Source organism: Bufo gargarizans, chromosome 4, assembly GCF_014858855.1.
Source record: "Bufo gargarizans isolate SCDJY-AF-19 chromosome 4, ASM1485885v1, whole genome shotgun sequence".
In the NCBI taxonomy this organism is placed as follows: domain Eukaryota; kingdom Metazoa; phylum Chordata; class Amphibia; order Anura; family Bufonidae; genus Bufo; species Bufo gargarizans.
The window spans coordinates 19,398,144-19,421,345 of record NC_058083.1 but is presented as its reverse complement, the minus strand read 5'-3'; the positions used below and the strand labels follow the sequence as shown (position 1 = coordinate 19,421,345).

Below are 23,202 nucleotides of genomic sequence, written 5' to 3'. Positions count from 1 at the left end.
TGAGTGTTTATAATCCAACCCAGATCCTATAGGGTGCTTAATACTGTCTGAAGATGAACAAGCAGGTGCTTCTCTGTTGGAGCTGCGACTAGGAAGTCATCCAAATAAGGTATTAACAAAATCTCTGCCAGAGGAAAAAACCTTGATACATCTGCTATGATCTTTGTAAAAAATTCTCGGGGGAAGAACACAGACCGAAAGGGAGAACTTGAAATAGTAAATTATGTAACTTCCCTGGGAACCATACTGCCTTCCTCAAAAACTTCTGATGATCCACATGAAATCGGGACATGGTAATAGGCATCCGAAAGATCTATGGTCACAATTAGGGATGAGCGAATCTACTTCGGATGAAACATCCGAAGTCGATTTGCATGAAACTTCATTTCAATAGTGTACGGAGTGAGTGCTCTGTACAGTATTAGAATGTATTGGCACCGATGAGCCAATGAGTTATTACTTCGCGAAATCTCGTGAGAACTCGGGTTTGGTTCCAAGTGGTACCTTGGAACCGAACCAGAGTTTGGGAAAAGTTTTATTACAGTATAAATCAATTTCTAAAGTTATTATGCAAAGTCTCGCTCCGTACAGTATTGAAACAAAATTTTATGCAAATCCACTTTGGATGTTTCATCCGAAGTTGATTCGCTCATCCTTAGTCACCATGAAGCAGACTCTTGACAGCAGATTGTGTACAAAAGATTCAAAATGGAGACAGTGAAGTCCGTAACCAATGTACCTGTTTACATTTCTGAGATTTAAAATAGCTCGGAAGGTACAGTTTTGCTTCTTGACCAGAAAAATTGATGAGTAAAAGCCCTTTCCTTGTTCTTCTGGAGGAACCTGCACTATTACTTTCCTCTGCAGAAGCAGAGATATTTGCAGATCCATTGCTTTCTGGTTTTCTCCATTCAACTTTGCATTTTCTAGATATTTGTCAGGAGGGACTTCCAAGAACTCTAGACGGTAACCGGAGGTTATGGTTGAGAGCACCCAAGGAGAGGCATGGATTTTTCCCCAGGCCGATACCAAATGACTTAGCCTCCCCACCACCGGACTTCTGGCGACATCGGGAGGACTTGTCAGGGTTGAATAGGAAACCAACCTCTATTCTATCCCTTAGAGAATTGCCAGTTAGAATTGGGCTCCTTCTGGTCAGATCTAGAACGTTTTTGGGGGCGAAAGGGGCACCTCTGATGAAAGAATTTAGACTTTGTAGGAAACCCCTTCTTCCTGTCAGAGGCTCTCCCCAAAATATCATCCAACTATGTACCAAATACTCGATAGCCTTTACAAGGAAGCAAGCATAATCTATTCTTAGACGCTGTATCCCCTGACCATGACCTTAACCAGACAGCTCTGCGGGAAGCGTTAGATAATGCTGCTGTCTTTGCTGATAGATTAACAATGTCCGCTGAGGCATCCGCAAGAAAATTAGAGGCCTGCTTTAAAATTGGAATGGAAGCAAGGATGTCCTCTCTGGGAGTACCAGATTCAATGTGCTCCTCGGGTTGACCCAACCATAAGGACAGAGGCATTGCTGTGTAGGTGGTTGAGATTTCAGGTCTTAACATGGCCGTAGACCACTCCAAGGTCTTTTTAAGCAAAGAATACTATAGTCACCCAAAAGGTAACGTGGGACACCAGCGCTGGAATAACAGAGCCCACCACGCTTGCTTCCGGCCGGGGCAGCGTCTGTGCTAGAAGGTGAGCACACAGGACGGATTTTCCACAGCACACCTATTGGACTTCAAAAGAAAGAAACTAACCGGAGAGGACATAATACAGACCGTCATCAGGCAGGACTCTATCAGGTACAAATTATATATCGCATTATACACCGCACACTGTGAGAATTCTTCCTGCTTGAACCTGCCTTTTTTTCCTGTATTCAGTATAACAGACTAGACCAGTGCATCAGGCAGCCTTTTTCTTTATCATATATATATTTTTTTTTTTTCGTTCCGATCCCATCATCTGCCCCTTCCCCCTCCTCCTCATATCAATACTTACCAACTAATCCAGACATAGAAGGTGGCAGCGGGTGGGCTCTGTTATTCCAGCGCTGGTGTCCCACGTTACCTTTTGGGTGACTATAGTATTCCTTTCATCTTGAAATTGAAGGAGGACAACAGCTCCTTCCGACACTTAGCAGCGGAGTCAGTTTCTGCTGATTATTCACAGACCCACCAGTAGGGAGCGCAAGGTGGACTCATCTTCTCTTTTTAAGCAAAGATTCGCATTTCTTGTCCATTGGGTCTTTCAGCAGCCCCAGGTCCTCAAACGGCAGAGAGGATTTTTTGGAAATCCTCGGCACCGGAGCATCGACTTTTGGAGGCTTATCCAAGGAACTAGAATCCTCTTCAGAAAGATCCCATAAAAAAAAAAAAAAACATGCAAGCGGCACTTACCGAAAAGATGGGTTTCTTTATGTTCAATTTGTCATATAACATCAGTACAGGCATGGGGCAAATCAACATACCGCAGGCAGTAACTTATGGCGACTGCCGTTTCGCGCCTCAGCGCTTCCTCAGGCCACCGACTTTACCACTGGGGATTGTACTTGCAGTAAGAACAGTTCCCACAGCGACGATTTCCAGTGGGTACCCAATCTCTCAGCCACATATCGGACTTCAATTCTGTAAAGCGACTAACCAATTTATCTTTTAGAGTATGACATTTCCTAAAAGCCACTAAGGGGAGAGATCCTTTCATTTATTTTAAACTTTCATCTTTCTCCAGTATACCCCAGTTTTCCCTTATCACTCTCCGAATGTGATCTGCCATGGGACTATATATAAAAGAAAAAAACAAAGCGTTTCTGGTTATCTGTCTGTCTCCTAGTTATTATGTTGCCTTCAAGTGCCGCGACCCTATGTACAGACGCGGCCCTCTGAATTCGTTAAACCTGACTGGATGTGAATTACCACCGGACTGTTTGAAAGTCCTCAATCGGGGTCTGAACTTCAGGCTGGTGGAACAGTTCGATCCAGCCATGTTTGAGATTGATTTGTCTAAGGCAGTAAGAAAGCTCAACTTGAACAGGCTATTCAAAGATGTACCAAAAAATAAAAAAGGAAACGAAAAAGGGGAGACGCCAGCTAGTATAGGACTTATGGGTGGGCAATATGCGATATAAACTATATAAATCTGGCCAATGATAGAGATTTTGTTTATATCGCCATATCGCAGTAGAACATGGCATGCGCCACTCTTGGCACGCACCATGTTCTCCTGAGCCGGCACAATGGAGAAGGAGAGAGTCCTTCCCTCCCCACTGTGTGCGGCTGCCGCTGACCACCAATGAGAACAGACTAGGAGGAGGAGGGGAGGGACTGTGGCCACTTCACCACCAATCAGAACAGAGAGGAGGAGGGGAGATACTGAATACAAACGTAGCTACCCGCATATGCCGGCCATATCCCATACCCGTCGTCTCTTACTGCGCGCCATGATCTGACGCAATTAACCCCTCAGGTCCTGAGGGGTTAATTGCAGCGGATCACGGCGGGCAGTAATAGAGGCCAGGTATGGGATATGGCCGGCAGTAATATAGATTTATTCTATCATAAAGTTTTAGAAGGGGTGAAAGCACCGATTTACCCGAAAGGGAAAATAAATATTGAACTAGGAGAAGAGAAAGCCCTTAAATGGTTGCAATCACGAAATGACATCGCAGTAAAACCAGTCGATAAGGGGGGCAATGTGGTCCTATGCAGCAGAAGCGAAGAGACACTGACCCTGGGTTCACACCTGAGCGTTTTACAGCGCGTTCAAACGCGCTGTAAAACGCTTAAGACATGAAAACCAATGCTTCCCTATGGGAAGGGTTCACACCTGGGCGTTTTACAGCGCGTACGAACGCGCTGTAAAACGCCCGACGCTCAAACAAGTACTTGAGCTTCTTTGGGGCGTTTTGACGCGCGTTTGTGGCCATAGGACACTGCAGTCAATGACACAAACGCGCGTCAAACGCGCGTTTACTATTACAAAAAACGCGCATAAAAACGCGCGACTAAAACGCGCGTTTGAGGAACGCTCAGGTGTGAACCCAGGGTTAGGGGATAGTAATGTTTATCAGGTGCTAAAATCAGACCCAACAGTGAAGATTCAGAATCTGGTTAGAAGTTTTTTTCATAAGCAATGTCTTGTCTAGAAACAAAGCAGAGAAATTACTACCCCTTTTCCCACAGAAACAGTCAAGGTATTTTCTAACAAAAGTACATTAGTCACTGACCCATCCCCCTGGGAGACTAATAGTCTTCGGGGTTGGTTCAGTGACTGAACCTTTATCTCGGTACATGGACTGGCTGCTCCGTCCATTGGTTTGTCAGATACGTTCCTATCTTAGAGACACAGGGGACCTTCTGTTGGCACTGGAACCTTTCCAGTGGCAGGAGGGGTTCCAATTGGTCTCTCTAGACGTGGGATACGAGTGTACAGACTCTCTACAAGATGAAGGCATTAATGCAGTTGTGGAAATATTGGGCAACACCAACAAAAGTGAGAAGTTTGTGGATTTCATAAAAGGTGCATTAGATCTAATTAAAAAATGCCTTTAAATTTGGGGATAGATGGTAAAAACAACAATTTGGAACGACGATGGGCACGCCAGTCGCATGTACTTTTGCTAATCTATAAATATATTTTTCAGTTGAAAAACCCTTATGTGTCCTATATACAGTTGTACCTAAGCTATATAGATGATGTTTTCATGATTTGGTTCGGCTCTGAATCCCTGTTCAAGGAGTTTGTAGGATATTTAAACATGGTGTATAAAATAAACATGAGGTTTACCCATAATTTTGGAGGATCTGAGTAGGAATTTCTGTATGTGATGGTGTTAGAGAGGGGGTGAGTTGGTTGCTGAGGCTATTGCAGGCTGACAGCCACCAACTCACTGTTGCACTTCTCCAGATAACATCTGGAGAGTGTGAAAAAAGCAGTCCCTTAGGCTCCATTCACACGTCCGCAACGTGTTTTGCGGATCCACAAAACACGGACAGCGGCAATGTGTGTTCCGCATTTTGCGGACCGCACATTGCCGGCACTATAGAATATGCCTATTCTTGTCCGCAACTGCGGACAAGAATAGGACATGTTCTATTTTTTTCGGGTCCGCAATTCCGTGTCCGGGCAGCACATCGCGCTGCCCCGTAGGAATGAATGGGTCCGCAATTCCGTTCCGCAAATTGGGTGAATGGAGCCATATGGAGAGCTTGTTAGATTGAGAAGACTAAATGAAATAGAAAAGAGCTTTAGGCCCCTTGCACACGAGCAGGTCCGGATGCTTTGCGTCTGCGATCAGGGAAAATAACGCGAGTGTGTACGCAATTTCAGTCAGTTTTGCCCTGTTTTTTTTCTGCATGAGTGCAATGCGTTTTGCACGTGCGTGAGAAAAAAATGATTGTGGTACCCAGACCCGAACCCGGACTTCTTCACTGAGGTTCGGGTTTGGGTTAGGTATTCTGTAGATTTTATTATTTTCCCTTATAACATGGTTATAGGGGAAAATAATAGCATTCTTAATACAGAATGCATAGTACAATGTGGCATGAGGGGTTAAAAAAATAAAAACTCACCTCATATGCTTGTTCGCGCAGCCAGGAGCGTCTTCTTTCTTCTTCTTTCAGGACCTGCAAAAGGACCTTTGATGACGTAATCACGCTCACCACGTGGTGACGTCAGTGCAGGTCCTGCTGAATGAAGATAGAATCTTATGTCATCAAAAGGTCCTTTTGCAGGTCCTGAAAGAAGAAGAAAGAAGACTATGCCGGCTGCGCGAACAAGCGGATGAGGCGAGTTAATTTTCTTTTATTTTTTAACCCCTCATGCCACATTTTACTAAGCATTCTGTATTAAGAATGCTATTATTTTCTTTTATAACCATGTTATAAGGGAATACAGTAAATTGACTTATCAATTTACTTACATCATCTCCTAGCAACCATGCGTGAAAATTGCACCGCATCCGCACTTGCTTGCGGATGCTTGCGATTTTCACGCATTCCCATTCACTTCTATGGGGCCTGCCTTGCGTGAAAAACGCTCAATATAGAACATGCTGCTATTTTCACACAACGCACAAGTGATGCATGAAATTTACCACTCATGTGAACAGCCCCATTGAAGTGAATGGGTCCGGATTCCGTGTGGGTGCAATGCGTTCACCTCACGCATCGCACCCGCACGGAATTGTCACCCGTGTGAAAGGGGCCTTAGGGAACAGTCCTTAGATCTAGAAAACCGCCTATTGGCTAGGGGTTATCCCATGGGCCTGTTAAATGATGCGTTACAGAGGGCCACGTCTGTACATCCGGTCGCGGCACTTGAAGGCAACATAACTAGGAGACAGACAGATAACCAGAAACGCTTTGTTTTTTCTTTTAAACACAGTCCCATGGAAGATCAAATTCGGAGAGTGATCAGGGAAAACTGGGGTATAGCGGAGAAAGATGAAAGTTTAAAAGAAATGAAAGGATCTATCCCCTTAGTGGCTTTTAGGAAATGTCATACTGGTTAGGAGTCGCTTTACAGAATTTAAGTCCGATATGTGGCTGAGAGATTGGGTACCCACTGGAAATGTCGCTGTGGGAACTGTTCTTACTGCAAGTACAATCCCCAGTGGGACCTGTTGGTCTTTGGGGGTATAGAATATAGAGTAAATACATTGATTACATGCAAGAGCAAATATGTTGTTTATCTTGTTTCATGTGGTAGATTTTATGTAGCAAGACTATTAGGAATATGAATGAACTGCTGAATTCCATCAATACAGGGAAAGGGTGTCCACGATGACCGGAACATAACGGTGACAGCAAGGTTTTCAGGAATTGAGTTGGTATGTAATCCACCACAAGGGGGCGATAGACATGAGGAGCTCTTGAGGAGAGAGGCGAGATGGGTACTGAGATCCGGAGCTATGGCCCCGCTAGGTTTGAATGATAGAAATGATTTAGGAGTATTCTTGTAGATAGCACATCGCTTTGGATTGTGATCTCTCTTTTGATTTTAGGTTATGTTGTTTTGTATATTTTTATGTATGGCACCGAACCTCTGGTGACGTCACTAGTATGTGCCTCGCAGAGGTTCGGCGCATAAAGAAGACGCTTGTGCGTCAGAACGTCGGTGGCCTGAGGAAGCGCTGAGGCGCGAAATGGCAGTGACACCTGCGGTATGTTGATTTGCCCCATGCCTGTACTGATGTTATATGACAAGTTGGAAATAAAGAAACCCATCTTTTCGGTGAGTGCCGCTTGCGTGTTTTTCTTTTAGGGGACATTGGTATGAAGACTTAAAAGCAGAGCACCGCCAACAGTGGGGTAAAAGACCTGGCTCAAGAGCAGGGAAACCTCGAGAAAGGAATTTAGGCAGTGCCACCCCGTCTGTTCGGCCTCTTCAGAAAAGGGATACTTCCTCCACGTTTTAGATGCGGACTCTGCCTCTTTTCAGGATCCTTCCACTCCTTTTGAATAAGGGTCTTAATATCACTATGTACAGGAAAAAAAAACTTCTTTTCCCGTCTGCCAGTCCCAGAAACATTTGGTCCTGGACTGAAAGGGGCTCTTTGGCTTCTTCCAAATGAGATCAAATCTTTAGAAGAGGTTCAGAATCTTCGATAGAACCAAGAGGACGCCCCGAGGTATTCTCAGAGACACTGGAGTCCGTGTCTGAAGAAATCTCCCCCTCACCTACACCAGAAGCCTGATCTTCCAGTACCACGGCTCTAGAAGTGGAGGCTTCAGGGGAGACGGCAGAAAGCTAAGCGTCAACAGCTGCACCAACTTCCTCCGCAATTAAGGTTCTTAGGTTTTCCACTAGAGAAGGGGTTTCTTCAGAGACCACTTTACTAATGCATTTAGGACATAGTGATGTTTTAGAACAGGCATCCTCAAACTGCGGCCCTCCAGCTGTTGTAAAACTACAACTCCCACAATGCCCTGCTGTAGGCTGGTAGCTGTAAGCTGTTCGGGCATGCTGGGAGTTGTAGTTTTGCAACAGCTGGAGGGCCGCAGTTTGAGGATGCCTGTTTTAGAAGAAGCCGATAGAGCTTTTTTACATATAGAACATCTCTTCTGAGACAGCTCCCCCTTTACTCTCTCCCTGCCCTATTAAATGGACACAGAGGAGGGGGGAAGCCCCATAAGTAAGATTTTAGCCTTATGCACAGGACCATATGTATTTAGCAGTCTGCAAAAAAAATAAAAATACGGATGACGTCCGTGTGCATTCTGTATTTTGCGGAACGGAACAGCTGGCCCCTGATAGAACAGTACTATCATTGTCCATAATGCGGACAATAATAGGACATGTTCTATTTTTGGGGGGAACGGAAATATGGACATACGGAAACGGAATGCACACGGAGCAACTTGCGTTTTTTTTGCGGACCCTTTGAAATGAATGGTTCCGTATACTGTCCATAAAAAAAGTTTGTGTGCATGAGGCCTAAGGAGCTTAAAGGGGTTATCCCAAGACTAATGTAAAAAATGAAAATCTGCCATCAGTACATGACAATCTCTTTCTAACAAAGCAAGAACCAGCCCTGTACCTCACATGGATCCAGAGATCTCCCCATTCATTGCTCCGCTAGATTTATATCAAGCTGACAGCTCAAGGGGAGGGTCTGTTCTGCTGCAGCTCATGGGGCGTGCCCATCCCCTCCCTATCACAGCTCAGGGGGCGTGTCCATGCTCTACCTATCACAGCTCAGGGGGCAGATGAACGATGAATCTGAGCATGTGCGGCCACCTCAGTGAGCAGGACAAAGAAATAAGAAAAAAAAAAAAAAAAAAAAAAAAACAGCAGGTGGCGCTATACAGATACATTTTTTTTAATAACTCACTGGCTAGGCTAAATTTTTAATTACATGCAATTGCAAAAGTATTCAGATCCAGGTGCTGGTTTGAAAACTGTAGAACATTTTTCGTGGGACAACCCCTTTAAACAGAGAACAGTCACCCAGGAAGAGGGGGAGCCAAGACCCACAGTGCACTAAAGGGAGCAAAGGGCAGAAAAAAAGCCATCATAACAATCCTAAGGGAGGAGGCTTACAGGGCTGGAGGTGTCAGTGGTTTTGCGGGAGGGCTCACTTTCAGCCTGCAACGACATGCTGCCAGATAAGAACGCATGCAGCACCAAACATGGTGAAACCCAACACTCTCCTCCGGCGTTCTCCCTTCTTGAATTGTAGTTCCTGGAGCGGCGTGATGACGTCCAGTGCAGCGCGACACCCGCGTCAGCGTCATGACGTCATCCAGCCGCACCGGAGACTGCAGGAGCGCTCTCTGGCCCTTGGGAACGCCCTCGACCACTGCACCATACGGTTCCTGCCTGGGAACACGGAAATGAAGCCCGGGTAGCTAGCGCACGCTCGACTTACACCAAGAGGTGGGAGCAGCGATTCCGCCTTGCTCTGCGATCCCCCCTCCTGCAGCGGCCCTCCGGACTAAGCCGGGAGAACAAACCTAAAGGCCCCGCGCTGATCCACCTCCGGCCTTGAAAGGGACAGGAAACACCTGGAGAAGGCAAGAGGGAGGGGACTTTTATCTGCTGATCTCACAGTTGTCTCCTGTCCCTGAGAAGGCGGGTACCTCCAGGTGGTGCCGCGGGGAAAAATGATTTTTAGCTCAAATTAAGTAAAATACAATAAATAAAAAATGCCTTCAAAGGTGTCCATAGCCTTTAGAATCTGCAGCATGTCACCAGTCAGTGCTAGGGATGCGTCTTATTGACAAAGGGCCTGGCAATGCAGGGCTGTCAGCTTATTCATTTGTTTCCAGGAGGAGTAAGAGAGTATTGGCTCAATGCAGGATTCTACATAAAAACAAATGTTACTCCACGAGAAGTTCACGACTTGACTAAGACCGACATGTCAGGAGAAGGTCCGGTCACATATGCATCTACAAATCCAGCCGGCTGTTCCTTTAAATGGATCCGGCCTAGCCAGATAGCGCCACACATGGCCGGATCCCCAATGGCTATAATGGGATTCTGGCTGCTTTCGGGTGAAACGCTGGCTTTCGAATGGGTGCACACCATTTTTGTCCGTCTGAAACCAGAAACCGGCCAATGAGGATCCGGCCGTGCGCGCCATTATCAAACTAGGGCGCATCCGGTCAGGTCCGGCAGGCTGTTTATAGAATTAGGTAGGGTAAAAGCATGTAACAGGAGCGCCGGTACTCACGGACTGAGATCCACCGTTCACAGCGGAGGTCCGGCCTTCCCGCTCATCGTCCACTCGCGCTTTCTTCCCGGGCATGCCCTGGGGGTGACTCGACTCCTTTCTTTTCACCATTGCTCATTTAGCAATAAAAACAGCTATTAAAATATCTGCAAATGATAAGAGCACAAGGGTTTACTGCTAACGGCTTCCTCCTGGGTACAGGCCAGCTCGCGCCATACGCACTTTTCTCAAACGCTGCATCAGATCCAAAATGAAAGGAAGCCTTGATGTAACTCCTACCTGCCGACCGGTTCTGAACACTGATGAATAAAGCAAGCGGCGAGCGCTATGCAAGAAGGAAGTGTGAATCCTGCCACGTGTCTCAGCGGCGCCCCCTTCCCCCAGCAGCAGGTCCTACCCACAACCTCCCTGTACTAGTAGATCTTCATCCCTCACTAGTAGTAGCAGCAGAACCCAGGTTCCTCATCCTCCCCATAATAGCCCCAGTACCAGTAGATTGTCTTCCCTCCCTAGCAGTACAAGCAGGGATCCTTCCCCAGTAGTAGCGGCAGCAAGTCCTCCCTATAACCCTCATATTAGCATCTCTCCTAGTAGTAAAAGCATAGACCACCACCCATTGCCCAAGTAGTAAAAGCCTAAGATCCTCCCATAATCCCCTTGTACTATAAGATTTTCTTCCCTCCCTAGCAGTACAAGCAGGGATCCTTCCCCGGTAGTAGTGACTGAAAGTAGTCCATATAATTCCCTGTACTAGAAGCTCTTCATCTCTCCCTAGTAGTACAAGCAGGGATCCCACACTTACCCAGAAGTAGCGGCAGCAGGACCCCCTATAACTCCCCGTGCTAGTAAATCCTCATCCCTCCCTAGTAGTACAAGCAGGGATCCCCCACTTTCCCAGAAGTAGCGGCAGCAGGACCCCCCTATAACTCCCCGTGCTAGTAAATCCTCATCCCTCCCTAGTAGTACAAGCAGGGATCCCCCACTTACCCAGCAGTAGGGGGACCTCCCTATAACCCCCTGTATAAGTAGATCCCCCACTTCCCCAGTAGTAGCAGCAGGTCTTCCCCATAATCCCCCTGTACTAATACTAGTGGCAGCACCCCCCTTCCCCTAATAGCATTGATAGTGGGGTCTCTCGAACTCCCGATTTCTCACTGTACTTGTGACAGCGGGGTCTCTCCTCCCCTTTCTCTCCAGTAGAGAGCAGCAGCAGGGTCCCCATTAAACAGGGTCTCCGACTCCCCCCCGCCAGACAGCGTACACTCCGCTCCCACACAGCGCCCTCTGCTGGCAGCTACACCTCATTCCATAGGCTCTTTTCACACTGGGCTATGCAGTCTGCTGTGCGGGATCCATCACCCATAGGTGGGTGATGTACATTTCTACTGGATGGGACCCCTGATGGCGGCACAGCAGAGGCCACAATGACAGTATTCAGGCCCCTGTGGGTCAGTTTAATGTCTGCAGCGGCTGCTTTTGCGGCGCATATAGTAAATGATGGCTGCTGCAGGCGCTCCCTGTGACTACATGGTGTCATCGGTGACAGCGCCACCCAGCTGCCAAATGCAGGAAGTGCAGGAAGGAAGACCCAGTCTCCAGGGCGGTATTCTTCTTGTAGCCCTGGCAGTAGTACGTCAGATAGCACGAAACCAGCGCCCACCAAGCTGCTGCAAAACTACAACTCCCAGCATCACCTGACCTCTAACAAGGCTCCGAATCTGCTGCAGTAAAGGAAACCGACATCTCAGGGCCCAGAACCTCTGCGAACATTATATGGCAGGACTGGGCTTAGAGGGGCGGTTCAATGTACTGCAAGGACAAGCTTCTTAAAGGGATTGGCGACTTTCTTCAAACTTAACCCAACAAACTCCAAGACCCCTCAGGTCTCACCGGAGCACCCTGTTGTCCAGCGTCACCCCTGCCCGGGATGCTCAGGAGCTACAGCCCATACAGTTCATTTTTTTTTCCCCTTTTTTCTTTTTAAAGGGGTTTTCTATTAGTATTAATTATATATATATATATATATATATATATATATATATATATATATATATAGAGCACACAATGGGTTAAAAAATAAATAGATAAAATCCCCTGATCTGCTGCTCTCCTTATTGAAGAGGGTGACCAGTGACCCCTCAGCAGGCATCGCATTGGGGGGCGGGGTCAGAATGACAGCGGTGGGCGATGGGGCGGGGAAATAGTATATTTTAAAACTATTTTGGGGCACAGATAAAAATCTAATAAGGAGGTTTGTTCTTTATAACATTGAAAGTTCCGCAGTTTTCTTATATTATTTGTTTCCATTTTCAACAGCTCTGCTTGCCTGTCAGTGAATTGAAACCTTATTTGGACCCAAAGCTTGCACAAGTCACTGTGTAACTGTGGCCGGACCCTGATGTTCACTCTGTGGACGTCAACAATGAAGGTTTCCATTCACTGACAGCAAGCAGAGAGGTTGATAAAGTGCGGAGAGAGGCGGTCGCGCGTTTCTTGATCGGTTTCCATTCAGGTCTGTGGGGCCGGTAACGCTCGGTCTGGGGTCCCGCAGATGACGGAAACCCGCCTTTCCCGTTATAACATAAGCCGGGGCTGCCTCCGACATAACGAGCACCAGCCCGGGGCACCGCTCACCTCCACTTCCGGCTCCAGGGCGCCGCCGTCTGTCACCGTTACACGCGACCGCCGCGGCTCCGCAGCACAAGTCCAAACTTGCCACAGACCGCGGGAGACCAAGCCCCGCCCACCCTCAGCTGCCAATCAGCCGGAAGCACGTCATCAGCGCCGCCAGACAGTGTCCAGTCACTAGAGGATGAACCCTGCGGTCTCTACATGTCCCCAGAACCGGGAGACATGTTTCTGGAGTCCTAGTGCTTCATCTGGAGGAACTGAGCCCGTACACTCTAGGCACTCCGTCTCCAGCTGTGGTGAAACTACATCTCCCAGCATGCACACTTGCTTGGATATTCTCGGTATTCCCATAGAACTGAACTGAGCATGCTGGGAGTTGTAGTTTCACCCACAGCTGGAGTGCCGAAGGTTGCTGACACCGGTTCCTTTGCCCCCAATAATACATTATATTTTTTTATAGTGCAAAAAATCTGGACATATAGGCATTCTCTTCATCATTACAACCCATGAAATAAATGTAAAATATAATTTAGTATGTTTGAAAAATGTTCATTTAATAAAACATGAAAAAAATTGTTTAAACAAAATACTAAATATGAGCGGAGGGGGTTGTAGATTAGATATATGATGGATAGATAGATGGAGTCATGCATGCTGATCACTGCAGTCCTGCTTGTACATACACACCTCATATCTCAGCAGGAGTGCGAACCATAGGAATCTAATAGAGCAGTTTCACGTTACGTCATTCCTGTCATGTGACGTCTGCCGGAAGTCGAGCTGCTTTGTGATAGGAGCTTTGCAATTCAAGTTAGTAGGCGGGAAATGGTGTGTGCACGGTGATGACAATGCCGGGGACGGGCGGAGGACAGCTGTAGGGCTCACACTGTGTCATTACTAGGTGAGATCATGGCATTGCTGAGGAGTGGGGGCCACTAAGCGCTGATGTTATGCTTTAGGGGCTCATTTGCATATTAATTACAGAAGAAGGAGCATTTATATAAGATCTACATCCTATCCTTTAGTCACTCTATGAAGACCCTGAGTGAAGCTCCTCCCTTGGGGAAATTATTAAAATGATTACGTTTTTTTTTAAGCAGAGGAGTCATCTGATAACCCTAAGGGTGTCCAGAGCCCAGGGGTCCACTCTTCAGTCTATTGGGGGGCTCCACGAGACTTTTAGTTTTTGGATAATCCCAGAGACCCCAATACTCCTTCCCCCTCCCCTCTGTTGCAAGTATTCCAATATGGCAGATTGCTTGCATCCTTTCCCCACATTTAAAAATGTTAAAGGGGTTGTCTTATGTAGATAACTGCTTTCATAGTGATGTTATAGGGGGGGATTCCTGCGTGGGGCCTTTAAGAGCAAGAATGGAGAGAAAGCTTTCCCTGTGAAAATCGACTGTAATATAAAAGGGGATGTTGTTGATGCTCTAACCCCTTTAAGGCCCCTTTCAGACAAGCGGGTGTCACGCTGCGTACTTATAGCGCAGCACCCGTCCTGACCTTCCAGCACTGCCAGGGTCACATGACACTATATTGATTTATGATGCTATGTAAACCTTACAGTTCTGGAATGTATTGGATAACACTGACAGCCAGTACATTCCAGACCTCTAAGGGTTACATAGCATCATAAATCAATATAATGATATGTGACCCCGGCAGTGCTGGAAGGTCAGGACAGGTGCTGCGAGTCCGCAGTGTGACACCCGCTCGTCTGAAAGGGGCCTTAAAGGGGTTCTACCAGATTTCCCCATTGATGAGCTATCTGTAGGATCCGTATCAGATGGGCAGGGATCCTGCACCTCCCACCGATCAGCTGTTTGGAAGTAGCTCGTGCACAAGGCAGCCATGTCCATTATCTAGTATACAGAGCTGGTGATTGCAGTGCCGCTCCCATTCTCCAGTTTTATGTCCCAGTTTTTAGACATTTTCCCAATAGAAAGAAAATCTGCATTGCATCCCCCTCCTTCCCTTCCTGTATAGTTTCTACATCTAGACAGATGTTTGGCAGATTGACAGTACGGTATGTTCACACACGGAGGATGCACTTTGGATTTGCCATCCCGGATTTTCGTGCTACAGATCTACAGCCTTGTGCAATGGTCCGCTTCCTGGGACCCTAAAGATGACCCGAGTACCCAGGTGTAGGAATAGGCGAGTGGTATAGGGTGGCCCAAAATGTCCCTTAATGTTTTGTGTCACGGTGCTCCTACCTGGATATGACTGAACCCTAGGCGTTGGCTCCGAAGTAGCAAATAGGGGGGTATAGTTGAGGAGTTTGTAGAATTGAGTCCAGACCTTGTGATGAAGTTGAATAGCAGCTTTGCTTTGGAAAACGTTCATCAGAAACTATCTTCAAACTTTGTCTTGGTCCCAGCAGGCTTTAGCATTAAAACTCTGGCAGGCAAACTCAACTCTGCTACATCTGTTGCTCTCTGGCTCTGCTGTGCTGACAGGATAACTGTCTCTTAAGTTATACCAGGGAACTTTCTTCCTGGCTTCTGAGGCTCTAAGCTTTGGCCTCCATGTCCAGCTGAGCTGAAGGTGCTCTAGCTGGCTTGGACATGGGCACGTCCCGCAGTAACGTGCCCAGCACTTGCTTCCTTCCCCTAGCAGGGGGTAAGCTAGACTGCAACTTAACTGGTCCCCACCCTTCCTGCAGGAAGTGGAACTCGCCCACTCCTCCACAGAGGGGGTTAGAATGGAATGGAAAGCTCTATTCTATGTGCCTGTAGCTCTGCCATGTTTGCTGCCACCTGCTGGTGAACCAGGCACATTACACGTGAACATAACCAGTTGCATAGAAATAGATATGCACATTATACAGGACCTGGAAATAAATGCATAGATGAGGTGATATGCGCATACACAGATAGAAGCAGGGCGTAGGAGTGGTAATGCCACGCTGGGGCGTTACACTTGTACCGTCCCAGCAAAGTGGACAGGATTTTAAGAAATCTCATCCACTAAACTGACCTGCAGTAGAGATGTGAAATCTGCAGCATGTCAATTTAGGCCTCGATTACATTTCCCTGTTGGTGTCACATCAGTGGAAAAAAACGTACGTGTCTCATCCTTGAAGATGTCCGTGAAGGATCCGTGTGTCCGTTTTTTACCCTCCATGTGTCATCCATAATTCACTGACGTTGCACAGCTGAAAATTAATTTCCAAAGAATCTCCTATACTCTATATTGAAAAACGGACGCAACACGGATGTGTGTCAGTGATTTTCACGGACCCCTAGACTTCAATAGGCGTGCTTGGTCACGGGTCAGTAGTGGATGTCCCGGTGAACAGACACATTTAAATCAATCGGGTAAGTGTTCTGTCCACAGAAGATGGCACACGTCCGTGAAAAACAGAAATGTGAACGAGGCCTTATACTGCGGATTTCTCAAGCCTCATTCACAGGTCAGTGATTCACGGACGTGTGCTTTATGTGTTCTCCACGGACAGCACATGTATGTACCCATTCGTTTTAATGTGTGTATTCACACATCCGTGTTTTAGCACGGATGCATGCTTTGTTTTGTCCGTTAGCACAGATGCGTGCTCTATTATGGTCTATGGGTCCGTGAAAACAACGGATGCAACATGGATGTTATCCGTCTTTCATCCGTATTTCACCGGTGATTAGGAAGAGATGCTTTTAAAGTTAATTTTCAGCTGCACAGTGTCCGTGAAACACGGATGACGCATGGACAGCAAAAAAAAAAGTACACACCGACCACACACAGATCCTTCATGGAGCCATCACTGACCACCTTTTCACGGATTTGGACACTGACGGGTGAGAGGTGCAATCCACAGCTGTTTCAATGGCACAGTCCTCTTGTAATGCATGCGTTTTTTTGGTCACTGTTTTACCGGAAGGTCCCTCCACACGTGACTGAACATACTGTGGATTTTGCCGTAGATCTGCCCAAGTCTCTGTTCTCACATGGCACAGTATCCACCTCCTATTGTTTTCAATGGGAGGCTGCACGGCCTTTCATTGCAGTGACTGCGCCATTAAGGCTAGGGCTACACGGCGACAAAAAAGGTACAACTACATTGCAACATGTATTGTAAAGATAGTCTGTGGTGTCGCGCTGTGTCATACTGTGACACGACAGTCGCGCAAAAATTCAATTTGAATGTTTTTTTTGCGACTTCACAGCGCAGCGCAACACCTTAGACTATCATTACAATACATGTTGCGGTGTAGCCATAGCCTAAAGGACACTTCCGGTGAATGAGGCCCAAGGATGGAGATCCACAGCACGGTGCCGATTTTCTGCAGTAGAAATACTCTCGGTATCCACTAGATTGTAGGGTAATGTGGGCCTCTTTGGACAGGTGCACCTCAAATAGGTTTTCTGGGATTTTTAACTGATGACCTACCCTCAGGATAAGTCATCAGTATCTGATCGTGGGGGGGGTCCGACATCCGGCCCCTCCGCCGATCAGCTGTTTGAGAAGACGCCTTTTCCGACCTAGCCCATGTGACGTCACATTCATCGGTCACATGCCCTAGGCGCAGCTCAAGTGAATGGGGCTGAGATGCGAAACCAAGCACAACCTCTATACAATGTACTGCGCTGAGAGAAGGTCGTGGCGCTACTGCGAGCACCGGTGCTTTCACAAACAGCTGATTAGCGGGGATCCCGGGTGTCGGATGCTCACCGATCCAGAGGATAGGTCATCAGTATAAAAATCCCGGAAGACCCCCCCCCCCCCCCCCCCCCTAAATGGTTAAAAAGTCTGACCACAATAGAACCATTTTTCAGTGTGAGCGGGGTTCCGCTCCGTAATGTCGCTCTTCTGGGTTCGCAGTCTGATACTCGGTGCTCTTCATGTTTAGGGGACCAGGTGTGGATGTAGCGAAGCACCATGGGGGTCCACGAGCTGTGGCCAATCCTGGAGCCAGTGAAGAAGCACGTCCCATTACAGAGTCTCGCTGGGAAGACCCTCGCTGTGGATTTGAGCATTTGGGTTTGTGAAGCGCAATCTGTGAAGCAAATGGTCGCGTTGTAGCCAAACCTCATCTCAGGTGAGTGTCCTTACAGGAGAAAGATCCAGAAGCCTTAAAGGGGTTGTCCCAAGAGGACAACTTATCCCCTATCCACAGTCCCCGCGGTCGGACCACCACCAATCACGGGGACAGGGGGCCGTGCTCCCCATTTGAATTGAGCAGTGGTAACGTAGTGGGACCTGCACCTATACTTAGAACGGAGCCCGCAAAGTGCCAGAGGGCGCACGGCCGCCCTCCATTAAATTTTAATGGGACTGCAGAAAATAGCCGAGTGCTGTCTCTCTCTGGTGTCCGATAGAAGTGAACGGAGCAGTGGCCGCGCTTGTGCAGTGCGCTTCCCATTTATTTCCATGGGACTTCCGAAAACAGCCAAGCGCCGGCCCGAGTGTCCGCCTCTGGGACTCGCACCTCTCAGACATTAGGTGCATATCCTAGAGAAATGCCCCCTCCCCCAGTGTCCAAGATGGGAATACCCCTTTAAAGCTACAGAGTCACTGGTCGCAGCCTGGCTCGCAGGGGCATCACAGTATAGCGGTGATCCCATAGAAATTAATTAGACTCGCTGAACACTGCTGGATTTTTTTTTGCCACTAGCGTGTCAGGGTCACCGCAAACATGCGAGACGCGTTGCGAGCCCATTCATTTCTATGGGATCAGTGCTAAACTACTATCCTGACTGCAGCCAGTGTAGCCATATCCTTATCTTCTTGCAGTTAACAATGAAAGTTCCCATTGATTGACAGCAAGCAGAGATCTTGAAAGCAAAGAGGAAAATATACTAAAAGTATGTGTGAAATTTTCATTAGGTCTCATGTACACGACCGTATTGTTCATCCATGTGCCATCTGCATTTTTTGTGGATTAATTTCTGTAGGGCCGTGCGCGCCTCCATATTTTTTTTGCGGTTCCTTTTACGTGTCCTATTCTGATCCGCACTGCAGAGAATAGCCATTTTTATGGATGGAAGTGAGGGAAACGTGGAGTGCACATGGACGGTATCTGTATTTTGTGGATCCGTTGTTTGCCACTTAGGGTCCATTCACACGTCCGTAGTGTATTGCGGATCCGCAAATTGCGAATCCGCAATACACCCGGCCGGCACCCCTATAGAACTACCTATTCTTATCCGCAATTGCGGACAAGAATAGGACATCTTCTTCTATTTTTTTCGGAAGCCGCGGACCGGGAAGGTCGGGGCCGCGCTCCGGAAATGCGGATGCGGAGAGCACATAGTCTGCTCTCCGCATCCATTCCGTCCCCATAGAGAATGAATGGGTCCGCACAATTGCGGAACGGATGCGGACCACACTTGCGGACGTGTGCAATGAATACGTTTGGATCTGCCCGTAAAGTCTGATGGGGAAGGGGCGTCTGACCTCTGTAATCTCAGACTTGCCACATGTTCAGCCATTATACTCCATAATTGATTGGCGGTGGGGGGTCCCATTGGTCAGACCCCCTCCTCCTGGCCATTAGTGGCTTGTCATAGCAATGTGCTACCAATATCTGCAGATTGGAGATTTATCGAAATGGGTGTAAAGGAAAAATGGCTTAGTTGCCCATAGCAACCAATCAGAATCCACCATTCATTTTCCAAAGGAGCTCTGGAAAATGGAAGGTGGAATCTGATCGGTTGCTATGGGCAACTAAGCCATTTTTCCTTTACACCCATTTTGATAAATCTACCCCAACTCGGACATTTATGGCATATCTTGGTGAGGGGGCATCTTGGTAGTGGTGTGCTATATCACTTCCATAACTCCTGACCAGCTCTCTGTTTGTTTACTACGTAAATGGAGGGTCGGGGGACCTCTATTCCCACCTCTAAGACCCTCAGCCATTAAATCTAATATGCCATAAAGGTCTAAGATGGGAGTGCTTCTTTATTCATCTCTATAAATCTCCAGTTTTTTCCATTTTCTGTGCCGTCTATTGTTCCCTGTAAGCAGGGGAGCGCTTGGCGGTAAGGCTCTTCGGTTTTCTCTAATTGTTACCCATGTCGCATTGTGGTTTTCCCAGGAACCTTTTCTTCCGCGTCTCCTCATTGAATTCAATGGGTGTGAAGTTGGTGTTTGTCACTGAGGGCGAAGCTCCGAAGGTTAAAGCTGACACCATGAACAAGAGGAATAAGATGAGGTACGGCGCCTCGAAGAAAAGCGCCCCTGCAAGACCTGGACGCTCCTACTTCAAGTCAGTTCTGAAAGAGGTGAGTGCCCATCAGCCATTAGATGTGCTCATGAAAGTCAAGGATTCCTCTAGACCAGTGATCTCCATCATGCGGCCTTCTAGATGTTGGCTGCCCCGACCATGCTGGGAGTTGTAGTTTTGCAGCATCTGAGGGTCACCGGTCGGAGATCACTGCTCTAGATTCTGTATTTTTATATATATATTTTTTTCCTTTCTCGTAACTACTTTTAACATCATTCCTACCACTTCACCACCCTAGACCACCGTGGATGTAGCCATTAAAAGGACTGTGAGGCATACACAACAGCACACAGGGTGGTCAGGTTGTCCAGGCAGCTGTCCAACACTCAACAGATTTCGTGCCGGGTCCCATTCTAATTAACGAGACCTATGCATGATACTCCCTGGCATCCCGACCAGCTTGATAACCACATTGATGCCCCAGACCACCACAGGTTATACCACTGCCTTATACCAGCAGCATTATCTATGAATGGCTCTTTATAAGGGGCACTCTGCTGACACTATTGTCTGCTGGCACTGCTGCTGGTGTATAGGTGGCAATACTATATACAGGGAGAGCTGTGAGGGCTATGGCGGCATTATTTACCAGAGTATTCCGATGACGTTGTTATTGGGGGGGGACTATGGCTATTGTTAAAGGGGTTGTCCAGGATTAGAAAAACATGGTTGCTTTCTTCCAAAAACGGCACCACCCCTGTCCACAGGTTGTTTGCAGTATTGCAGCTCTTCCCCATTGAATTCATTGGAGCGGAGCTGCAAAACCAGACACAACCCATGGACAGGGGTGGTGCTGTTTTTGGAAGAAAGCAGCCATGTTTTCTAATTTTGGACAACCCCTTTCATGTGAACAATAGGACATGTATAAAGTCAGTAAAGATAAAATGCCCAGCGGTGCTGGCTCCACTCTAATACAATTACTTCATATGGACGCCTACTGCTCATTAATGTCCACGGCATGGAAAATCCTATGCAATGTCTTTCTATAGTGCAGAAAAACGCGATCCCCCTCACACAGCCTGGCCAATACTGTCCCGTCATACGAGGCGGGGTATGTCTTTAGCTGCACCGACAGATGGCGCCGCAGCATCGCGTGAGACTGTAAGGAGTCTGCTTATATTAAAGGCTTTATTAAACTCCCATTTAAAAAGTGCTTATCTTGTAAAAACGATGTGAGGGGGATTGCGTTTTTCTGCACAGCGGCACAACTCTGTGGAGGGCCGAAGCCGCCCATACCTCCTCCGCAGTGAGCGCCGAACTTTTGGATCTGACAGGCAGAACTGTTCTACGTAGGGACATTACATAGGTTTTGGTGTGACTTCTATGTGTACAGACTTTTATATACAGTTTTGCATGCCGTGGGCGTTTATTGTACAATATTGCATTAGTTATGGCTACTGTATGGCAGCATTGTACTTGTACACTATATGGCAACATTATTTCTAGCGCGGGCACTGATTAGGCCTATGTGCCTCATATGTAGAACCATGAACCTACCCCTCGACACACATCCTGTGGGAAAAATGGTGATCTTCTCTCCCTGGCCTCTGTCTTTAAGGGGCTGTTCACATCATGTTTTTGTCCGACTTTGGGGGGGAAAAAAAGGATGCAAAAGTGCAGTACGCTTACGCTTTCCATCCTGCAGAATCCATTTTTTTTTTTTTTTTTTTTTTTTTTTTTAATCTATATATAATGGAACTCTACGGGGACAGATGCCATGTTATGATATCAGTTTACTGTATGAGTTAAACACGGGGCAAAAACGTGAGGTGAACACAGCCTTAGGGCTCATGCACGCGGCCGTTCCGTGCATTGGGGACCACAATTTGCAGTCCCCATTGCACGGGCAACATCCATGCGGCGGCCAAGACAGATCGAGACCCATTCCACCTGAATGGGTCCGTGATCCATCCACACCGTAAAAAAATAGAACCTCTTCTATTTTTTTTTTTGCTGTGCGGAGGCACGGACAAACACCACGGATGCACTCCGTAGTGCTTCCGTGGGGTTCCAATTTGTGCTTCCGCACCGCATCTCCCAGATTGCGGACCCATTCAGCCGAATGGGTCCGCATTCGTGATGCGGGACGCACATGGTTGGTGCCCGTGTATTGCATACCCGCCGTATCTGGGCCGCAATACAGCCATAGCTGGGCAACGGCTGTGTGCATTAGCCCTTACACAGATACCCCAGGACATTGGACGCCCATTTCTCCTGGCACCATAGACATGGAATAACACATGAACTGATGGAAGTGTTTAATCTTCTGTCCGGCTTCCCTTTCCTCAGTGCCTCCGCATGCTGGATTGCTTGGGGGTGCCATGGGTCCAGGCGGCTGGAGAAGCAGAGGCAATGTGTGCGTACCTTGATGCGAATGGCTACGTGGATGGATGCATCACCAACGATGGGGACGTCTTTCTCTATGGCGCTCAGACTGTATACAGGAATTTCACCATGAATGTGAAGGTAGGAGCGCAGTCTGTCCCTCTACAAGACGTACAACCTAGAAACCCGCACGGATCCGTATTCTTGCTCCATCTTAATGCTTATGATCCAGAGCTGGCAGCTGCCCAGAGTCTTTCTCCATAGACTATAATGGAATGCTGCCCCTAGTGGACAAAATGCTGTAGTTGCTAGAAGTAAAATACAATTTCTATCTGTTCCTGGGAAAGCTGGGTAGTGACTAATGTGGCTTGTTGCTCACACATCAGTTCTGACCCAGCTTTCCAGACTCCTGAATGGCAGTATTGCCCGGTTGTGCAGTAATACGTCCTCATTACCTGACCAATAGGCTTGTCTCATTTTTTTTTCCGACAAATTTACAGTGATTGCACCTAGATCTTGTCGTAAAATGGCGCATTGCATTGCATCCTCTTTGCCTCCCTCTTTATGAAAGAAATGCTCCAAAAAAAAGAAAAAAACGGAATTCTTATTACCTTTTTCGGTTTTCCAGCTCATATGTGAGGGTGGCTTAGCGGGAAAGGGAGTGAAAAAATGGCCCTTATTAGATGGGTAATAATAATTGTATTTGATATAACTCATTACTAAACGAATGAAGAAAAGAAATCGATTACCGTTGAGGTTCCCCATTCTTCCAGTAGGTGGCAGTGCTGTGTAGTCAGTGAGGACAGCGGATATTCCCAGTACTGGATATCT

General features: G+C 47.3%; 2 protein-coding genes across 2 annotated transcripts in view; one reads left to right on the top strand and one right to left on the bottom strand.

Annotated features, from left to right (window-relative positions):
- SMC6 (structural maintenance of chromosomes 6) overlaps positions 1 to 12,935 on the bottom strand; it is a 69,109-nt gene extending 56,174 nt beyond the window's left edge. Inside the window, exons 1-2 of the mRNA XM_044290196.1 lie at positions 12,821 to 12,935; positions 10,187 to 10,332 (exon numbers count right to left, since the gene is read on the bottom strand). Coding sequence (XP_044146131.1) covers positions 10,187 to 10,297 — 111 coding nt within the window. The 5' untranslated portion in view covers positions 10,298 to 10,332; positions 12,821 to 12,935. The remainder of the gene's footprint in view (positions 1 to 10,186; positions 10,333 to 12,820) is intronic.
- A 702-nt stretch (positions 12,936 to 13,637) lies between these two features.
- The window catches only part of GEN1 (GEN1 Holliday junction 5' flap endonuclease), a 44,299-nt gene continuing 34,734 nt past the window's right edge, over positions 13,638 to 23,202 (top strand). The window contains 5 exon segments of the mRNA XM_044292333.1: positions 13,638 to 13,718; positions 17,668 to 17,829; positions 17,832 to 17,856; positions 19,858 to 20,044; positions 22,336 to 22,512. Coding sequence (XP_044148268.1) covers positions 17,697 to 17,829; positions 17,832 to 17,856; positions 19,858 to 20,044; positions 22,336 to 22,512 — 522 coding nt within the window. The 5' untranslated portion in view covers positions 13,638 to 13,718; positions 17,668 to 17,696.